The sequence below is a fragment of the Chiloscyllium plagiosum genome, unplaced genomic scaffold (genome assembly GCF_037043375.1).
Source record: "Chiloscyllium plagiosum isolate Xiang-an unplaced genomic scaffold, Cpla_swu_hap1 HiC_scaffold_18, whole genome shotgun sequence".
Taxonomy (NCBI): Eukaryota; Metazoa; Chordata; class Chondrichthyes; order Orectolobiformes; family Hemiscylliidae; genus Chiloscyllium; species Chiloscyllium plagiosum.
Genome location: NW_028270156.1, coordinates 43,881,271 through 43,899,317, shown reverse-complemented (window position 1 = coordinate 43,899,317; position 18,047 = coordinate 43,881,271). Strand labels below are relative to the sequence as shown.

The 18,047-nt window shown below is 38.3% G+C and overlaps 1 protein-coding gene across 6 annotated transcripts in view; it reads right to left on the bottom strand.

Moving 5' to 3' along the window:
- Nucleotides 1-18,047, bottom strand: part of LOC122557816 (zinc finger protein 143-like) — a 98,707-nt gene that overhangs the window by 18,818 nt on the left and 61,842 nt on the right. For all 6 annotated transcript variants that reach the window (XM_043705895.2, XM_043705897.2, XM_043705899.2 and 3 more), the window contains 3 exons: nt 11,151-11,330; nt 9,949-10,173; nt 5,257-5,411 (listed from right to left, as the gene is read on the bottom strand). In XM_043705895.2, coding sequence (XP_043561830.1) covers nt 5,257-5,411; nt 9,949-10,173; nt 11,151-11,330 — 560 coding nt within the window. The remainder of the gene's footprint in view (nt 1-5,256; nt 5,412-9,948; nt 10,174-11,150; nt 11,331-18,047) is intronic.

Here is an 18,047-nt window from a genome sequence, read left to right as displayed (position 1 = left end):
AGCATTGAGTACAATAGGTGAGTGGGGGAGGGGATGAAGGTGATAGGTCAGGGAGGAGGTTGGAGTGGATAGGTGGAAAAGAAGATAGGCAGGTAGGACAAGTCATGGGGACAGTGCTGAGCTGGAAGTTTGGAACTGGGGTGAGGTGGGGGAAGGGGAAATGAAGAAACTGGCGAAGTTCACATTGATGCCCTGGGGTTGAAGTGTTCCGAGGCGGAAGATGAGGCGTTCTTCCTCCAGGCGTCGGGTGGTGAGGGAGACCATAGCAGCAAAGATGCTGCATTTACAAAATACCTAAAATGCTTGGAGTCATGGGTCTGCAACACTTTCAGGAAAAGGTCACATGACTCATTTTGAGGTCGTAAAGCACCTTGTATCTGAGCACAGACAGTGAGAAATAATTTACCACAGAGGCAACAACCTCTGTCCGTGAAATTTCTCTCAAAGTTTGAGATTTGAAAATGCCCCAGAAGGCCTAATCACCACATGGGCATGGTTCTTAAAAGTCTCAATCTATACCACTATTACCAAAACAAAAAGAATCAAATAGTCATTAATAATCCAAAAATAAACCACAGTGCCAACTGCATTTGTGGAAAGTGACTTGGGTTGCAGAACAGTATTTTGTGTAATCTGCAAATGTTGCTTTTTTTTCTGAATATAACTATTACTTGGCCAAAGTACTTTAGGATAACATTCCACAGTTTAATACTTTCTCCAGGCTTGCAGATATGCGCCTGTGTGGAAACATACGTTTTTGCATGCATGGAGATGTGTGTAGAACTGTACAGATGTGTCTGTGCACAAGCTGTAAAACCTCAGCAGATCTGGCAGTATCTGAGGAAAGAGAGTTAACGTTCCAGGTCTAGTGACCCTTCTTCAGTATGCTCTTCTGTGGCTGGAGGAGTGCCAGTGTGTGCGTAGAGGTCTGTGTGGATGGATGTGTGTGCACACGCATGCTGAGGAGAGAAGCATGTGTCAGAGAGGGCTGTACGTGGGGGAAACAACATTTGCAGGGAGAGGTGCATTAGGGATGAGGTGTGTGTGGTGGGGGGTCAGCATGCAACAAGGCAGTTGTGTGTGGAGCAGAGGTGCATGTTGGGGGGGGGGGTTCGAATGTGGAGAGACACAGGTGTGGCAAGGGTTTTGTTACATTTAAAATGGAAGTTGGATGTATTTGCAAATTTAAATCCTTTTTTGTCAATAATCTGTCCTTGACCAAGTGTTTTAAGGAACCTGGCTAACTTGATATGGAGCTGCATGCAGTCTAATATAAATGATATAGGTATGAAATTGGCAATATCACCTTACTTTTCAAATTCAAGATTTCTTGTGTACAATGGAGGTGTGGGGCAAGGAAAGGGGTCCAGCAGCAGTTTATAGGAATGATCCCAGGAATGAAGGCTTTTGAGGATTCAGTCTAAACTCAATCGAGTTTAGGAGGTTGGGGATGGTATCTCATTAGAACTTACAGAATACTGAAAGGCCTGGACAGAGTAGACATAGAGAAGATCCTTCCTCTAGCAGGAGAGACTAGGACCCAAGGACATAGCCTAAGTGAAGGGGATCAAGGATTATGGGGAAAAAAGGAAGATGGGGTTAAAAAACCATCAGCCATGAGAATGGCAAAGCAGACTCAAAAGGGCAAATAGCCTAATTTTGCTCCTATATCGTATGATCTTTCAGCCTACACGTGACTCCAGACACACACATGATTTATGCTTAACTGCCCTCTGAAATAGCCGAGCAAGCGCTTCAGTTGTTCTAAACTGGAGCACCATGGATGCATCTGTACCACATGGAGTGCAACTGTAGTTTATTATCACAAGCTTGCCATGGGCAACTAGGATATGCAACAAATGCTAGCTTGCCAGCAATGCCCAAATGCCATGAAAAAAGTAAATGAACAAAATCACAACAACACAATTTTAAAATGAGGAATATCTCATTTAAAATGAAGAAATTTTTCTCTTAAAAGATCTCCATCTTTGGAATTCTCTTCCACTGACATCATGGAGGCTAAATCATTAAGTATGGTCTATATTGAGTTTGACAGACTTTTCATTGTCAAGGAAGTCAAAGGTTATAGGGAGCAGACATGAAAATGAAATTAAGGCTAAAATCCAGCAGCCATGATCTCATTGATTGCTAGAGTAAGCTGCAAGAGCCAATTGGTTTGCTCCAGCTCCTAGTTTTTAAACAATCTGCAAATAAAGTAGCAAAAGTTGTTTGTCAATCTAAAAATATATTTTCTCCATTCTTGCTGGTCCACTGAACTTGGGCCAAATGAAAAAAAACTGTTCAATTCTACATAATTATTTGCCAATGCTCTGTATGTAAACTTGACTGAAAGATACTGCTGACACTCAGGTATTCTTGTCATTCCGAGCAACTAATATTGATATTTGGCCTATTTTAATATAATTTTTTTTTAAATTTACTTTGTGATGAATAGCATATAATTTATACATTTTTTTGGAATCTGATTTCAAAATATATTCTGCTGCATTTTAGTTACTTCTGTGAGTTAAATCCAACATTTTGTCAGAGCGCAGTTGAGTCTGGATCCTGTGGCATTAATGGAAAGATATGAATATTAGTGAGTTTTGAGAAGAGTTGTAGCTCAGGTTAAGGTTCTCGATGGAAGTTTGCTCACTGATCTGGAAGACGTCATTTTCAGACGTTTCGTCACCATACTAGGTAACATCACCAGTGGGCTTCTGGTGAAGTACTGGTGTTATGACTTGCTTTCTATTTATGTTTTTAGGTTTCCTTGGGTTGGTGATGTCATTTCCTGTTCTTTTTCACATAGGTTGGTAAATAGGGTCCAAGTCAAAGTGTTTGTTGATACAGTTCTGGTCGGAATGCCACGTTTCTTGGAATTCTCATGTGTCTCTGTTTGGCTTGTCCTAAGATGGATATGTTGTCCCAGTCGAAGTGGTGTCCTTCCTCATCTGTATGTAAGGACATTAGTCAGAGTTGGTCATGTCTTTTTGTGGCTAGTTGATGTTCATGTATCCTCGTGACTAGTTTTCTGCCTGTTTGTCACAGTTCTTGCAAGGTATTTTGTAAATGAGATTTGTTTTGCTGGTGGGTTTGTGAGCTACCATGATGCCAAGAGATCTGAGTAGTCTGACAGTCATTTCTGAGATGTCTTTGACATAGGGGAGAGTAGCTAGGGTTTCTGGATGTGTTTAGTCTGCTTGTTTGGATTTGTTGCTGAGAAATCGGCAGACTGTGTCCATTGGGTAACACAGAGACTCGAACAAACAGCTCTGCCAGCCATCCAACCCAAACTTTGGATCCGCTACATGGATGACACCTTTGTCATCATTAACCAAAACAAATTAGAGGAAACCTTCAAGACCATCAGTAATATCCTTACTGGCATAGAATTCACAAAAGAGGAGGAAAGCAACAATAAACTGCAATTCCTAGATGTCACAGTAAAGCAAACAGTCAATGGGGAACTTCAAACCAACATCGAGGAAAACAACACATACGGACCAAACACTGAACCACAGAAGCAATCATTCCAACGCCCATAAACGAAGCTGCATTAAAACATTATTTCAATGAGCCACCACACATTGCAGCACAGAGGAGGTACGAAGGAGCAGAGGAAAATCACGTACACAGTGTATTCAAAAAGAACAGGTACCCAATAAACATAGTCTGCTGATTTCTCAGCAACAAACCCAAACAAGCAGACAAAGTGCATCCAGAAACCCTAGCCACTCTCCCCTATATCAAAGGCATCTCAGAAATGACTGCCAAACTACTCAGATCTCTATTATGCATCATAGTAGCCCACCAACCCACTAAAACAGCAACTAATGAACTTGAAAGATCCTATACAGACAACAAACAAAACTAATGTCATTTACAAAATACCACCAGGATACATGAACATCAAATAGCTACAAAAAGACCCACTCTGACTAGTATCCTTACATACAGATGAGGAAAGACACCACTTTGACTGGGACTACACATCCATCCTAGGACAAGCAAAACAGAGACACACACACACGAGAATTCCTTGAAGCATGACATTCTAACCGGAACTCTACCAACAAACACATTGACTTGGATCCCATTTACCACCCTCTGAGAAAAAGAACAGGAAATACATCACCAACCCAAGGAAACCTAAAAACATAAATAGAAAGAGGGTCATAATACCAGTACTTCACTGGAAGCTCACTTATGTTGTTACCTAGTATGGTGACATAACATTTGAAAACAAATCTTCCAGCTCAGCGAGCAAACATACATCTAGATATTCATATGGTTGGCTTATGGGCAAGCAGCATAAACACATAGGCTTTGTTTTCAGCTCAGACGTATCTAGGATGGCCGAGATTTTTCTAAATTCATTTCAGAAGACGTCAGTTTGAGTTTAGAAGCGAGTTTTGTTTTTCTCTTAGAAGAAGTTTGTTTAGAAATCTGCAGGTTATTAGAAGTGAGAAAGTTAAAGTTTTCAGATTTGTGAGAAAAAGATGTCAGCAAATTCATCAGACTGTCTCCTCAATCCAGATGAAAAAAATACTGAAAGGAATTAGTTACATAGAATTGTAAAGGGATGAATGGGGATGGCACCTCTCGAGACAGGCGTCTCCGTAGAGCTAATGTTGAGGAACAGATTGAATCTTTGCTTTGCTTAGTTTTAGATTCCACATATTTAGATAAACTTTTAAAATACCTTATTGTGTACCATAAATACCTGCTGTTGCAGAAAACTTCCATCCTCTTGTGAATTCATCTCAATGTTAATCATATTAATTAACTAAAGAAGAAATATATTGAGTCAGTCTTCATTCAGGGATCTGATTTGTTCAATAATGCCTAGCTGGACTTATAAAAAATTATTTGGTATCATGGCAAAAATACAGCAGCTGCAATAAACAAATTGGATAAAGAAACAGACAGAAAGGAGAAGAGTAAAGTCACCATAGTTCCAGAAGATGATGGCGCTGCTCCCTTATTAGACAGAAACAATTGGTGATATTTTAACCCGAGGGTCATCATGCTTCAGGTAAAGGGAAGGGTCGAAAAGGAACAGCCTTCATGATAACCTCAGCTAGTGTGGGAAATGAATCCATGCTGCTGGTGTCACTCTGCATCACAAACCAGCTGGCCAGCCAACTGAGCTGACTGACTCCCCAAGAGAAGAATAAGCAAACAAAAACAAATTAAAACTGGACTCTACAAGGCTAGCCAAGACAGGAATTTGAGTTTAGTTTTTTTTCTTACCTGTTGCTGTGTACCATCTTGGGCAATAAGGGCCATATGTTGACCTACGTCTGCTTGAGCAACTGTAGTAACTTGTCCAGATAATCCATTGTCTTCTTCAACTCCGGTTACATAGGTAATTGGTTGTCCTTTAAGGATTTCATCTCCAGAGGTAACTTATAAAGCAAAATAGGACACAGCAATACATTTCAAATTAGGGACTATCTCATTGAACATACAAAAAACATACAGTTAAGTCTAAAACTAGTAATTTCACATTTATGAGAAAGATTGCAGGGAAATAATGGGGCAAGTGGGAATGAAGGACTGCTGTTTCAAATAGCCGACATAAACTGAATAGACTGAATGGCCTTCTGTGCTACACCAAGCTGTTATTTTATCATGCCACAAAAATGCATAATATTGTTATTTCAGTCTCCAGTGCAATATCATTAAACAAGTTTGCATGTTATTTAATTGAGAGTTCACAAAATAATCTAACAAATCAATATGAAAGTCTTTTGTTTTAGAAAGAGCAAGTAGGCATTAACAATTGCAGCAGATTTATACAATTCCATATTTGTATTATCTTCAAAAATTTCTCATTCTCACTTTTTTGCCAACATAGAAGGTCAGCAAAATTTCTTGCCTTCTGCTGCAGCACTGACATTAGTGAGGTATTACCATATAAAACAAAGCTGTTGTTTGTGGCTGTTTGTTTGACCCTCATGTTCAAAGAGAAGAAAAAGGAAATGCAAATTCACATTTTCTCATACTGAGTGGATATGCTGAGCAGTCTAAACTCCAAGTGCCAAAACACAACAGAAACACATTTACTTTGGATGATTCATTAGTCTCAGACATAAATCATTCCTTGACTATATGCATGAGAATCGTTGTAAATCAGTATTAAATTTATTCAAGGTCAATATCAACATGTAGCTAAATAGTTTAAGTAGAAAGGAGATTTGGTCCAGGTTTACAAGGTGTATTTGCTAGTTGGAAATTTATGACCTCACCAACATCTGAGGTTTTTATATGGTGGGGTGGGTTGGATATGGGGGTGGTTGAAGAAAGAGGAGCAGAAATCACCTTCATGAGTAGGTGGAAATATTGAGAGAAGCGAAAATATTATCAGTCCATCACATTTGTACAGTACAATATATATTCGTAATTTCTCAGATCTACAAAATACAGCTACAGAATTGATTTTTATTAGATTAAAAAATCATTATGATCATAGACCAGAATGCCATATTGATATAGTGAACTGGCTTGGGACCAGTACCATTTTTTTTAAAAACAAATAAAGTGAAAGATCCAGGGGACTTAGTGAATAGAGGCACAGGTTTTCATGGTTTTGAATAAACAACAACAAACGCCACTGTATAACTTTAGAACAATAATACAATTTACATACAACTTAATCTTAATATTCAAGAATTAGCACTTGGTAAATATGCATAACAGACTGAATTAACACCCTACACACAGATTTAATCAACAAACACATCGACCTGGACCCAATATACCGACCACTGCAGCGGACAGCTGGAACTGACAACCGGAAGCGGCAGAGACAAACCACTATAAATGCCGGAGGAAACAATACAGAAGCGCTTCACAGGAGGTTCCCAAGCACTGAGGATGTCACCTAGACAGGGAACGAAACGTCTGCAACACAAATTCCCAGCTCGGCAAACAGAACCATAACAAGGGGTCATAAAGGCAGAGGTGCTGATATGTCTCAGAAAGAGCTTACTTTAACAATGGCAGGGGAGTGGCCAGTTCTCCCAGTTCAGGCTAAACAGGCAGACAAAAAACTGCTGGTAGCAGAGAAGCAGTTACAGTGAAAAAGAGATTACATGCTTTCACAGATACTTCTTGCCTGAACTTTCTAGCTGAAACCGATCTTGCCTGTAAGGACCTGTGTTTGAATTTACAATTTGCCAAGAGGTGTGTTAATGGGAAGTTGCGGGAATTGGAATAAGTTCATTAAGTTGAGATTTTGAGTTGGTTGGCTTTTCAAATAGTTGTTATTCTAAATTCTGTTTTTTTTCATGTTTGAAGGGCAGTGTTTAAATAAATTCTGTTTTGCTTGAAGCCGAGTGGTTTGACTACCTGCATCACCCCTGGAATATCCACATTAAATCTGCCTTTAAAAAAAATACAAGTTAGGATCTGGGCTACCTTCTTAAAATATTTTGAGAGAGTCTGGCCTGGTCCATAACATGATTTAAATACTTTTTAAATGTTGTGATAGTTTCTGTCCCAATCACCCTTGCAGGCATACCTATCACCCAAATGCTTATTTAAATCCCCTCTAAACCTCCTTCTCTGGGATATTCAGCAATGTCCTCCAAATGGTGATGACACAGTGAATCAGAAAATCCCATTAAACTTCTCAAGGATTTGCCTTGAAATTCTCTCTCAAGAGTTCTGTGCCGCTTTACTAACTGCTCCCATTCTGTATCTATCCCTGGACTCCAAAACTGCACTCATTCAGAAATATAACTCCACCAACAGCTAGCTCTACCAAATTAAAATTGTTCCCGGTTTTCCCCAAGTTCCAGTTTTTCTCAGCTACATCAAGCAAACATTGCTTCCGTGCTTTCAATCCCCACTACCTCAGTTGCACTGAAGTATCATTTCAGCTAATAAGAGAGACTAAGTAGGGTGAGGTTGCTTTCCTCACAGCAGAGAAAGCTGGGGGTGGGGGGGGGGAGATGGTGAGAAGACCTGACTGAGCTGTACAAAATTAAATAGGACACAGATTGGGTGGAGAGAAAGAAATGTTTCCCCTCAATAGAGGGATCAAATCTTAGGTTAATCAGATTTAAGGTAAGGGGCAGGACACTTCGAGGGAATTTAAGGAAACTTTTGGGTGATGGGTATGCCTGAAAGGGTGGTAGGGGCAGAAACCATCACAACATTTAAAAAGTATTTAAATGAACACTTAAGCACCATAACATACAAAGTTATGAGCTAAATGCTGTAAAATAGGATTAGAGTGCTTGATAGCTGGTATAGACACAATGGGCTGAATGGCCACTTTCCATAGTATAAAACTCTATAACTCTATTACGGCTTACAGGTCCCTTCCGATACAGAATCTACGATCTGTCTCAGCTCCCCAGGACCACTTGCGTCCTGACTGACTCCAGATGCCCACTAATTTTGAGAATTTCTTGTTTTCTGACATACCAAAAACATCCAATTGCTCTTGACTCCTTCCTGAGCTCTCTACATAGTGTGTAGTTTGACTATCTTCTTATCAGTACAGTAGCTTCAGTAATCCTACCACAGAGTCGACATTTCCCTCTTTCTCTTTCTCCTCTAACCTTTGAATTCCTCTTCAGTATTCCTGAAAAGTGACCTATTGAAAACCTTGCAGTAAGTCCCTCACCAATTGCTAGGCATTATGCAAAGTTGCCACACAACAACCTTCAGACCATCTGCTCCATTAATGCTAATCGGTCATAGATTGCTGGCTTGCTTGGTACAACAAGCAAATGCTATAGAGGATTTCATCATAATACTGACTTCATAATTACCTTTCATTTACATCTAACAGAGTCATAGAGACATGCAGCACCTAAACAGTCAGGCCCTTCGATCCAACTTGTCCATGCCGACCAGATATCCTAATCCAATCTAGTCCCACCTGCCAGCATCTGGCCCATATCCCTCCAAACCCTTCCTATTCATATACCCATCCAGATGCCTTTTAAATGTTGCAATTGCACTAGCCTCCACCACTTCCTCTGGCAGCTCATTCCATAAATGTACCACCCTCTGTGAGAAAAAGTTGCCCCTTCAGTCTCCTTTATATCTTTTCCCCTCTCACCCTAAACCTATGGCCTCTAGTTCTGGACTCCACCACCCCAGGGAAAAGACTTTGTCTATTTATCCTATCCATGCCCCTCATAATTTTGTAAACCTCTATAAGCTCACCCCTCAGCCTCTGACGCTCCAGGAAAAACAGCCGCAGCCTATCTAATCTCTCCCTATAGCTCAAATCCTCCAACCCTGGCAACATCATTGTAAATCTTTTCTGAACCTTTCAAGTGTCACAACATTTCCAATAGGGAGGAGACCGGAATTGCATGCAATATTCCAACAGTGGCCTAACCAATGTCCTGTGCATCCCAAAACTAAATATCCATTTGCTATCCAAAAACCTACAGTTGCATGTTTGAGATTCAAAAGCAGCCAAATACCCAGCTACATAAGTGGAAAGAAAAGAGGGTGTTGTACAGCTGAGTATGCTTAGTCTTACAATGGGAAAGATTAGATTTGCAGAAAAATCACTTGTGTTTCAATGGAGTTAGAAAATTACAAGAAGCTGATGAATAAACAATATGTTACAAATAACAACGTTTAAACAGACACATGAACAGGCAGGGAATAGAGAGATATGGATCATGTGTTGGCAGATGGGATTAGTTTAGAATGGCATCATGGTCAGCATATACATGGTGGGCATATTTCTGTGCTGGACTGTTCTATATTTATCAGATATTCAGACTGACTTTACAAATCCCATTTACATTGATTTTTTTTAAACCATGATGTTTATGAATTTCACAGCACACAAACATTTTCAGACTTTTGCCAAAAAATTTTTTTTATGATTCTTCAGGATTATTGAATATTACTAGCTAGTCTAAGACTCATGGACAAAAACATGAAAACAAATAAAGTTGTACTCACCATCTTGTGATTCAAAGAAAGTTTCTTCTTCTTCAGTTGGTTCACTGTCACCATGTGCAGTTCGTTTATGCATTGCCAGGGTAGAGGTCTGTTTATATGTTTTGCCACAGTGGTTACAGTTGTAAGGTTTAGAATGGGTATGAACTACATGGTGCTTATATAAACTGGAGTACTCAGTGAAACGCTTATCACAACCAGGTACAGTACATACATAAGGCTTTTCCCCTGAAAATTATAAATAACATCATAATTACATAACAAAGATAAATTCAACAATAAAAGTGCAAAATATTATAAAATGTTTCAGCAATGTGCAAAAAAGGTAATCTTTTAAAATTCTTTTGTCATTTAATAGTTTGAAAGAAGTTACAGCTCAAATTCAGCAGAATTAGCATTTCATGCTAAGTCCTCTTATGTTTCTTTGAAAAACAATTCACTGAAGCATTACACGAACTGTACAGAGTTGTTAATTTTTCTGCCCTAAATCCAACATGCAGTCTAGACATCAAATCCAGGCTATAAATTCCTTTTAGCCAACTGTGAATCTTTTGCTGAGTGTTTCAAAATTTTTGCTTAATTAAACAGGATTCTCTCACCCATTATAAACATGCAGGAACTGCACAGGGTAATTATTCACTTAAACAGAACACCTTTTCTGTGTCTGTTACAGTGATCATCACCTTTCCAGGATTTAGTCTTGTTACTCAACAATGAAAAATTCTGACCTTCAGGCTTTGAACAAGAAATTGAGACTCAGACCTTATTCTGAAGGATTTTAAACTCTGGCAAATTCTTGTATGCACACTGCATAATGTATATTATGACTACAAATTGAAAATATACCTGTGCATTGCACATTCCAATCAAAAAATCTCTTCTAAACATTATAAAGGTAAAGGATCTGAGTGGAAGTGAGGATTGAAACTTATCCCAGATTTTGCTCCTCATAGTAAATGACTGATTGACTTAAAATTGGCTGAAGCCTGAGAATGAGCCATTCCCCTTCTCACCTATAACGTGTCATTCAGGAACAACAAAAGTGAATCAAAAAGATGGCACAACACTCTTATACTTTTATTGCAAGAAAGCATTCATTACATTTTTTACCAAAATGGATAGTTAAATAGATATCTGCTCTGTTAGGTAACAAAACAATTGCAGGCTTTAGGAAATATTGAGTCGTATTTTATTCTGCTTGATACCTGTGTGTATCCTCATATGGTTCTTGTAATTGGTGGCACTAGCAAAGGCTCTTCCACAGCCAGCCTCTGGACAGAAATATGGCCTTTCACCTGTATGAGTCCGAATATGCACTTTACGAATATTTGATGTGGTGAACGATCTGCCACAGCCTTCAAATGGGCATTTAAATGGTCTTTCACCTGTTTATCAGATACAATGCAATTTGACTTTAACAAAAACAGGGCATAACACATGTAGTAAATCAGCTCCAATATTTAGTCAACATATTACTGTAATATCATATTTACATCTTTATCGTTATGCATATGCATGCTTGAAAATAACTATTGCACAATAGTTCTGCCAGAGATTTGATTCAAAATTTTTTGATTTACCTATATTTCCTTTAACCTCGAGTAGTAAAACAAGGATACAAACAATAACATTCATTTTATTTTGATTTTTTTTTGTCCAATAACTAAACATTTAATTGGTCCAAAACCTTGTATCCAGAACGCATTTGATAAGGTGTCAAGTAAAATGTTATTGCACAAGATTGGAGTTCACGGTAATGAGGGTAACATTACAACATGGATTTCGGATGAGTTAACACACACAAGCCAAAGTTTGAATAGAATCATCAAAAACAAGTCCATTTAATATGATCAAGGCTTATCATATAATTCAGTACACCATTGCCATTTTGCCCCCATACCTTTTGATAGCATTAGCCTTAAGAATTACATTCACCTCCTTCTTGAAAACATTCAATGCTGTGACATGAACCACTCTCTGAGGCAGGGAATCCCACAGGCTCTCCACTCTCTGGATGAAGAAATTTCTCCTCATTTCAGTCCAAAATGGCCTATCACATACAAGTACTTCTTCTGTAACGTAATGGTTGCATTCTTGTGCAACCCCACATTATAGAAAATGTTTCTCATGTTAGAAACAGTGCTTAAAATGTTGGCGATGTAATCGCGTTACAGCCAACACGTTTTAAAGTTTTGCACTTTAGAAGCACTGTCCCTAATTCTTCAATCGCATTATAATGAATTCGCCTTAATGAAACGCACATTACAGCAGAATGACCTGTATCCTTAAACTGTGACCACTGGTTCTGGGATTCCCTGGTCATGAGGAAGCTCCTTCTTGCCTTTACCCTTCTAGTCCAGTTAGAATTTTATAGTGCTTCCATGATATCGCTCCTCATTCTTTTAAACTACAGTGAACATAATCTTAAACAATCCAATCTCTCCTCATATTTCAGTCCTGCCATCCCAGAAAACAGTAAACATTTGTTGCATTCTCTCCAACACCAGAATTTCCTGCCCCAGATAAGGTGATTGAAACTGCATATAATAATACCACCTCATGAAGGAGCAGCACTCTGAACACTAGTGCCTCCAAATAAATGTGTTGGACTATAACCTGCTGTTGTATGATCTTTAACTTTATTCACCCCAGTTCAACATCGGCACCTCCACATCACGGCACATATTAACCCAGGTGTGGTCTAATTACAGCAAGACACCCCTGCTCCCACCAACATACCATTTGTCTTCATCACCTGCTGCACTTGCATGCTCATTTTCAAAAACTGGGTGCACAGGGATCTCCCCTTTTCCCAATCAATCGCCAAGAAAATAGCTGCCACTCAGAAAAATATTTTTCTTTTGCCAACGAATTCTTTATCCATGTCTGTACACTATATGCAATTCCATGCATTTTAACATGCTAATCTCTTATGTTGGACCTTATTAAAAGCCTTCTGAAAGTTGAAGTAAACTATATCAACAGGCTCTTCTTGATGAACTCTATTTAGCAACATCCTCAAAAAATTCCAGTAAATTTGTCAATCTTGATTTCTCTTTCATAAATCCATGTTGACTCTGTCTGATCATGTCACTGTTTTCCAAGTGTTCTGCTATTAAATTGTTTATAATGGGTATTTTCCCCATTACCAACATCAATGATCTGTACTAATTGATCTGTAATTCCCTGTTTTCTCTATATCTCCCTCTCTAAACAGTAAGATTAGATTAGAATCCATCCAATCCATAGGAACTGTTCCGCAGTCTACAGACTTTTAAAAAGATGTTCACCATCAATGCATCCACTATTTTCTAGGGTTACTTCCTTAAATACTCTGGGATGTAGATCATTATCCACTGGGGAATTTATTGGCCTTTAAACCCATCAGTTTCCCTACTAATACAGATTTCTTTCAGTTCCTACCTCTCACTGGGCTGTTCCCTCACACTTTTGGGACTTTTTTTGAGTACTTCTTTGTGAAGACTGAACTAAGATATGCATTTAATTAGTCTGCCATCTTTTTGTTTTCATTATGCCCTATTTCTGACTGTAAGGTACTTTTATTTGTCTTCATTAATCGCTTTCTGGAAAGTTGTAACGAATGGAGTGTTGCAAGGATTATTCACAGGACCTCAATAATTTACTCCAAATATTCATAACTTCAAGGAGGCAGCAGAGTGCAGTGTATCCAACTTTGCTGATGATACAACAGTAGGCCGGATGGCTTGTTATGATAGGATACAAGGAATTTACAAGGGGAAAGTCATGGGTTGAGAAGGCAAAAACCTAGCACATGGAGTTTATTATGGGGAAATGTGATGTCACCTGGGATGATGGGATTGACCAACAGCTAAACAGGTTAGGTCTTCATTTGTTGGAGTTTAGAAGAATGAGGTGGTGATCCAATTGAAACATACAAGATTCTGAAGGGGTTCAATCAGGTAAATGTGAGAAGATATTTACACAAGTGGATGTAGTTAAGAATAAGGGGACATGATTTAGAACAGATCTGAAAGAATTTCATTTCCCAGAAGGTTATCTATGTCTGGGATTCTTTACTACGGAGAGTTGTGGAGGCTCAATCGCAAAGTATTTAAACAGAAATTTTTGAAATGTTAGGGAGTTGCGGTTAGTGAGGAGCTGGCATTAAAAGAAGAATTGAGGCCTGAGGAAGATCAGGTACAATCTTATTGAATGCCAGAGCAGGTTTGACTGGCCAGATGGTATACTCCTTTTTTTTTTAGGTTTTTACATTAAGTACATATTAAATTGCAACATTTACTTTTTAATTTTGCAAACACAGTACTAATAAAATTAGATTTATTGATCATGCAGTAAAAATAGAAGACATTATTTGGAAAGTTAGATTTATTTTTAAAATAGAAGGGATTAAATGTATATGTTTTAGGGATACATCAAGTTATTAAGTGATGAGATGGGGTAAATGCCTAGTATAGAAGGAATATTGATAGATACAACATTAAATATAAAATTGTAAAACAGAGAGCCGAAGAAATATTTTACATAGTGGGTTGTGCGGCTGTAGAATGCAATACTTTTAAGTGAGCAGAGATCATGTCAATATTTAAGAACAGGTTATATAGTTAGCTGAAGAAAAATCAATGACCGCTCATTTGCAGGATATACATCAGCATGATTTCATTGACAGCCCTACCCAAACCCCTCGATTTTTACCATTGAGAAGAAAAAGGGCAGCACACATACAGGAACATCATCACCTTTGAGATTCCCTCATGACATCTAGACTTAGAAATGTATAATTGTTCCATCATTGGCGCTGGGTCAAAATCTTGGAATTCCACAGGTGAGCGCACTGTGGGACTTTCTTCAACACACTAAGCAACAGTTTAAGATAGTGGCTCATCATCATCTCTTGAAGGGAAATCATAGGTAAGCAACGAATGCTGGCCTTGCCAGTAACACTAGACTGGGTGGGCCAAATGGTCTGTATTCATGTGTAATTTCTGTGCAATTAAATGTTCATTTACCTTTGTGACGGTAACAATCCGTCAATACTGCTCTAAAACTCCGCTTCCTCCATTTCCTGATGTTGACTTAATCTCTGCTTGTACAGCACAGTGCAGTTCAGAAACTGTGCAAGGAACATGGGGAACATGTCATATGTTACTTTGTAGCCCACTAAGTAGAATGCCAATACCTTTAACACAATGCTATCCTCAAAGTTTATCGTATATATGTCATTCTTATTGTATTATTAAGCAACCACATATTAACAGGATTTTAGGTACTAGAATGGTTTACATTTCAAAGTGGATCACAAAAGTCATTGCAGTAAATGCCAAAATGCTGTTCCAATGTTGTTACTTATTCTAGCATTTAATTGATTCTTGAGAGCTAACTGACTCAGTAGCACTCACATCTTCGACAGAACATTATTGGTTCAAATACATTTCAGGACTGAATTACATTAAAAGTTTTTCAGAACTCACAAGTGATAATATTTTTCAAAGCACAACTTTCAGGTGGGACATCAAAAAGAGTGTGTGTTTTTGTGGTCCTAATATCAATGGTCAGATCTGCAAGAAAATACTTTCTATTGATCCAAATTGAGATTGATAAAGTAATGAATAAAAATAAAGTTCAGAGTTCCACTGAGCGCCATTCTTTCAGAATGAAATACCAACATTAAACAATCAGCTTTACTATTTTCACTTTTGTTTTATTCCCTTCTGAAAACTTTATTCTTTCATCATTCACTTTGATCTTAGCTCTACTGTGCACCCTTCATTTCTTCATTATATTTACTTATTTCACTTTTATTCCAACTTATTATCTCAATTTTCGTATTTGTCTCTATTTAGAAGTTGCTAATTTTCTCCCAGCTTTTTAGAATTTGGCTCAATTTCTAGTCTAATTTCTTCCTGACATATTTGATAAACTTGAAATTATACTACATTATTTTCTCTTTTAGGTTTGTCTCCTGTGTTCTTCATTTATGAGTTGCTTTATGAAGATGACAGCAGGTTTTTGTTAAAATGGTGTTCATTTCTGAATTCAACATACAAACTGTCCTCTGGAAAAGACAACCCACTCCAGAAATGGACAACAGCAATAGATTAATTCAAAAAGCTAACTTGCAGCTCAAACTAATCTAGCTAGTAACTGGGCTATTCACAGCAACAAATACAAGCTTCAATTCCAGAAAAGAACATGAAGATTCCAGGTTCAATAACTGGACAACAGTCTGAGAAGGGAAGGGGAAAAATGACCAGCTATTTAATGATAGCTGTTCAAAGTGCACAACTCCACAACACTGCATCCACCAAGCTTGTCCCACATACATTGAAATCGTCAGCCAGGCCTTAATTGATTCCAAAATTGTCTACTCCAATAGTCTACTTTCCAAGTTTCTATGTCCCATCCTATATAAACTCCACGTAGAGTTTCTCATCAAATTTCACTGGTTCGCTTTCCTTCAACACAACAAATTTTAAAATCTTGCATTGATTTTTTAAAAAGTTTTTCATGGGAGGAGAGTTTCATGCTGTTGATCCCTAACTGCTGTTGAAAAGGAGAAAGTGAGGACTGCACATGCTGGAGAATCAGAGTCTAAAAAAGATCATGCTGGAAAAGCACAGCAGATCAGGCAGCATCCAAGGAGCAGGAGAGTTGACGGGCACAAGCCCATGAAAAGATCCTGTAAGTACTTGAACTGCTATAGTCCATCTGGTGTAGTTACATTCACAGTACTGCTGAAAGGAGATTCCATGTAATAGACTCAGTACAAGTGAAGCATCGACAATATAGTCCAAGTCAGGATGGTGTATAGCAAAAAGTGAAACTTGCAGGTGTTTGTGCTTCCATGCATCTGTGGCCCTTGTTCTTCTTTGCGGCAGAGGTTTCAAGTTTGGATGGTCCTGTAGAAGGAGAAATGGTTTGCTGCCTTATCTTTGCACTCTTCCTCTCTCAAGTGCCAGTAAATGTTGACCCCGACTGTTAATTCTGGCACTGTTACCTATATCATTACTTCTTTTAATTTATGCTGTCAAGCTACAGTTTACATAAAACTGTAGAGTCACAAGGCAAAGACAACATGAAAAATGTTATACCGCAATAGTAGTTGCCCAGTTTCACACATGAAATGGCTACTTACATGCAACAATGGCGGGTTTCTAATGTCCCAGCAAAGAGTTAATGCCACAGGCAAAGAAAACTTGTTGAAAAAAATGAAGACGACAAAATAGACAATCCCATCTTAGAAAACCAGAAACTATACCTTTAAACTTCAAAAGTACTGAACTGTACTGGCAGTGTTTTTTTTTCAATTACATATCGGAAGATATATGCCAACTCAGTGAAATCCAAATCCTGCAGGTAATTCTGCTATTGCTGGTAAGTAGCCAGGTTACTCTGCGGCTCATGTTATCCAGATAGATTTGGTTGCTATGGTAATAAAGCTTTGTTGAAAGGCATGAAAGCAAATAGTCTGTGATAAACAAATAGTTAGGGTCTCTTAAATGATTAATATTTTTCAGCTAGTGATAATGTTATCACATTGAAATTACACTTAAAGAAAAAGTCATGTATATATTTGACATCTCAAAAAACTGAACCGAATACAAGGTGGAAACAGAGGAACAAATCTGCAGATGAGTTACAGAAAGATGCAAGAACTACAGGGTAGGAATAATGGGGTATTCAGTTATCCTAATGTGAACAGTAACAAATTTAAGAACAAAAAGTACAGAAGGGGGACAATTTCTAAAGTGTACACAAGAAAATTTTCATCTGTAGGCTTTCAACCCAATGAGGAAGCATTGGTGGATCAAGATCTGGGAACAAAGTGAGATAGGTAGAACATTTTAAGTGGGAGGTCACATGAGGAATAATGATCATAATATAATCAGATTTAGAATGGTTTTGAAAAATGGTAAGGAACAAGTAAGTATAAATTGCCTATCTGGAGAAGGCCTAATTCCAATGAATTAGAAAGGGATCTCGCTGCTTCCAATTATGTAGGGCTCATCACAAAATCACACTTCCATCTTTTCCCTTTTCCTTTGAACACCTCAATCTTTACCAAATACCACATCAGGTTTTTCAGAGATAGTTTGATTCCC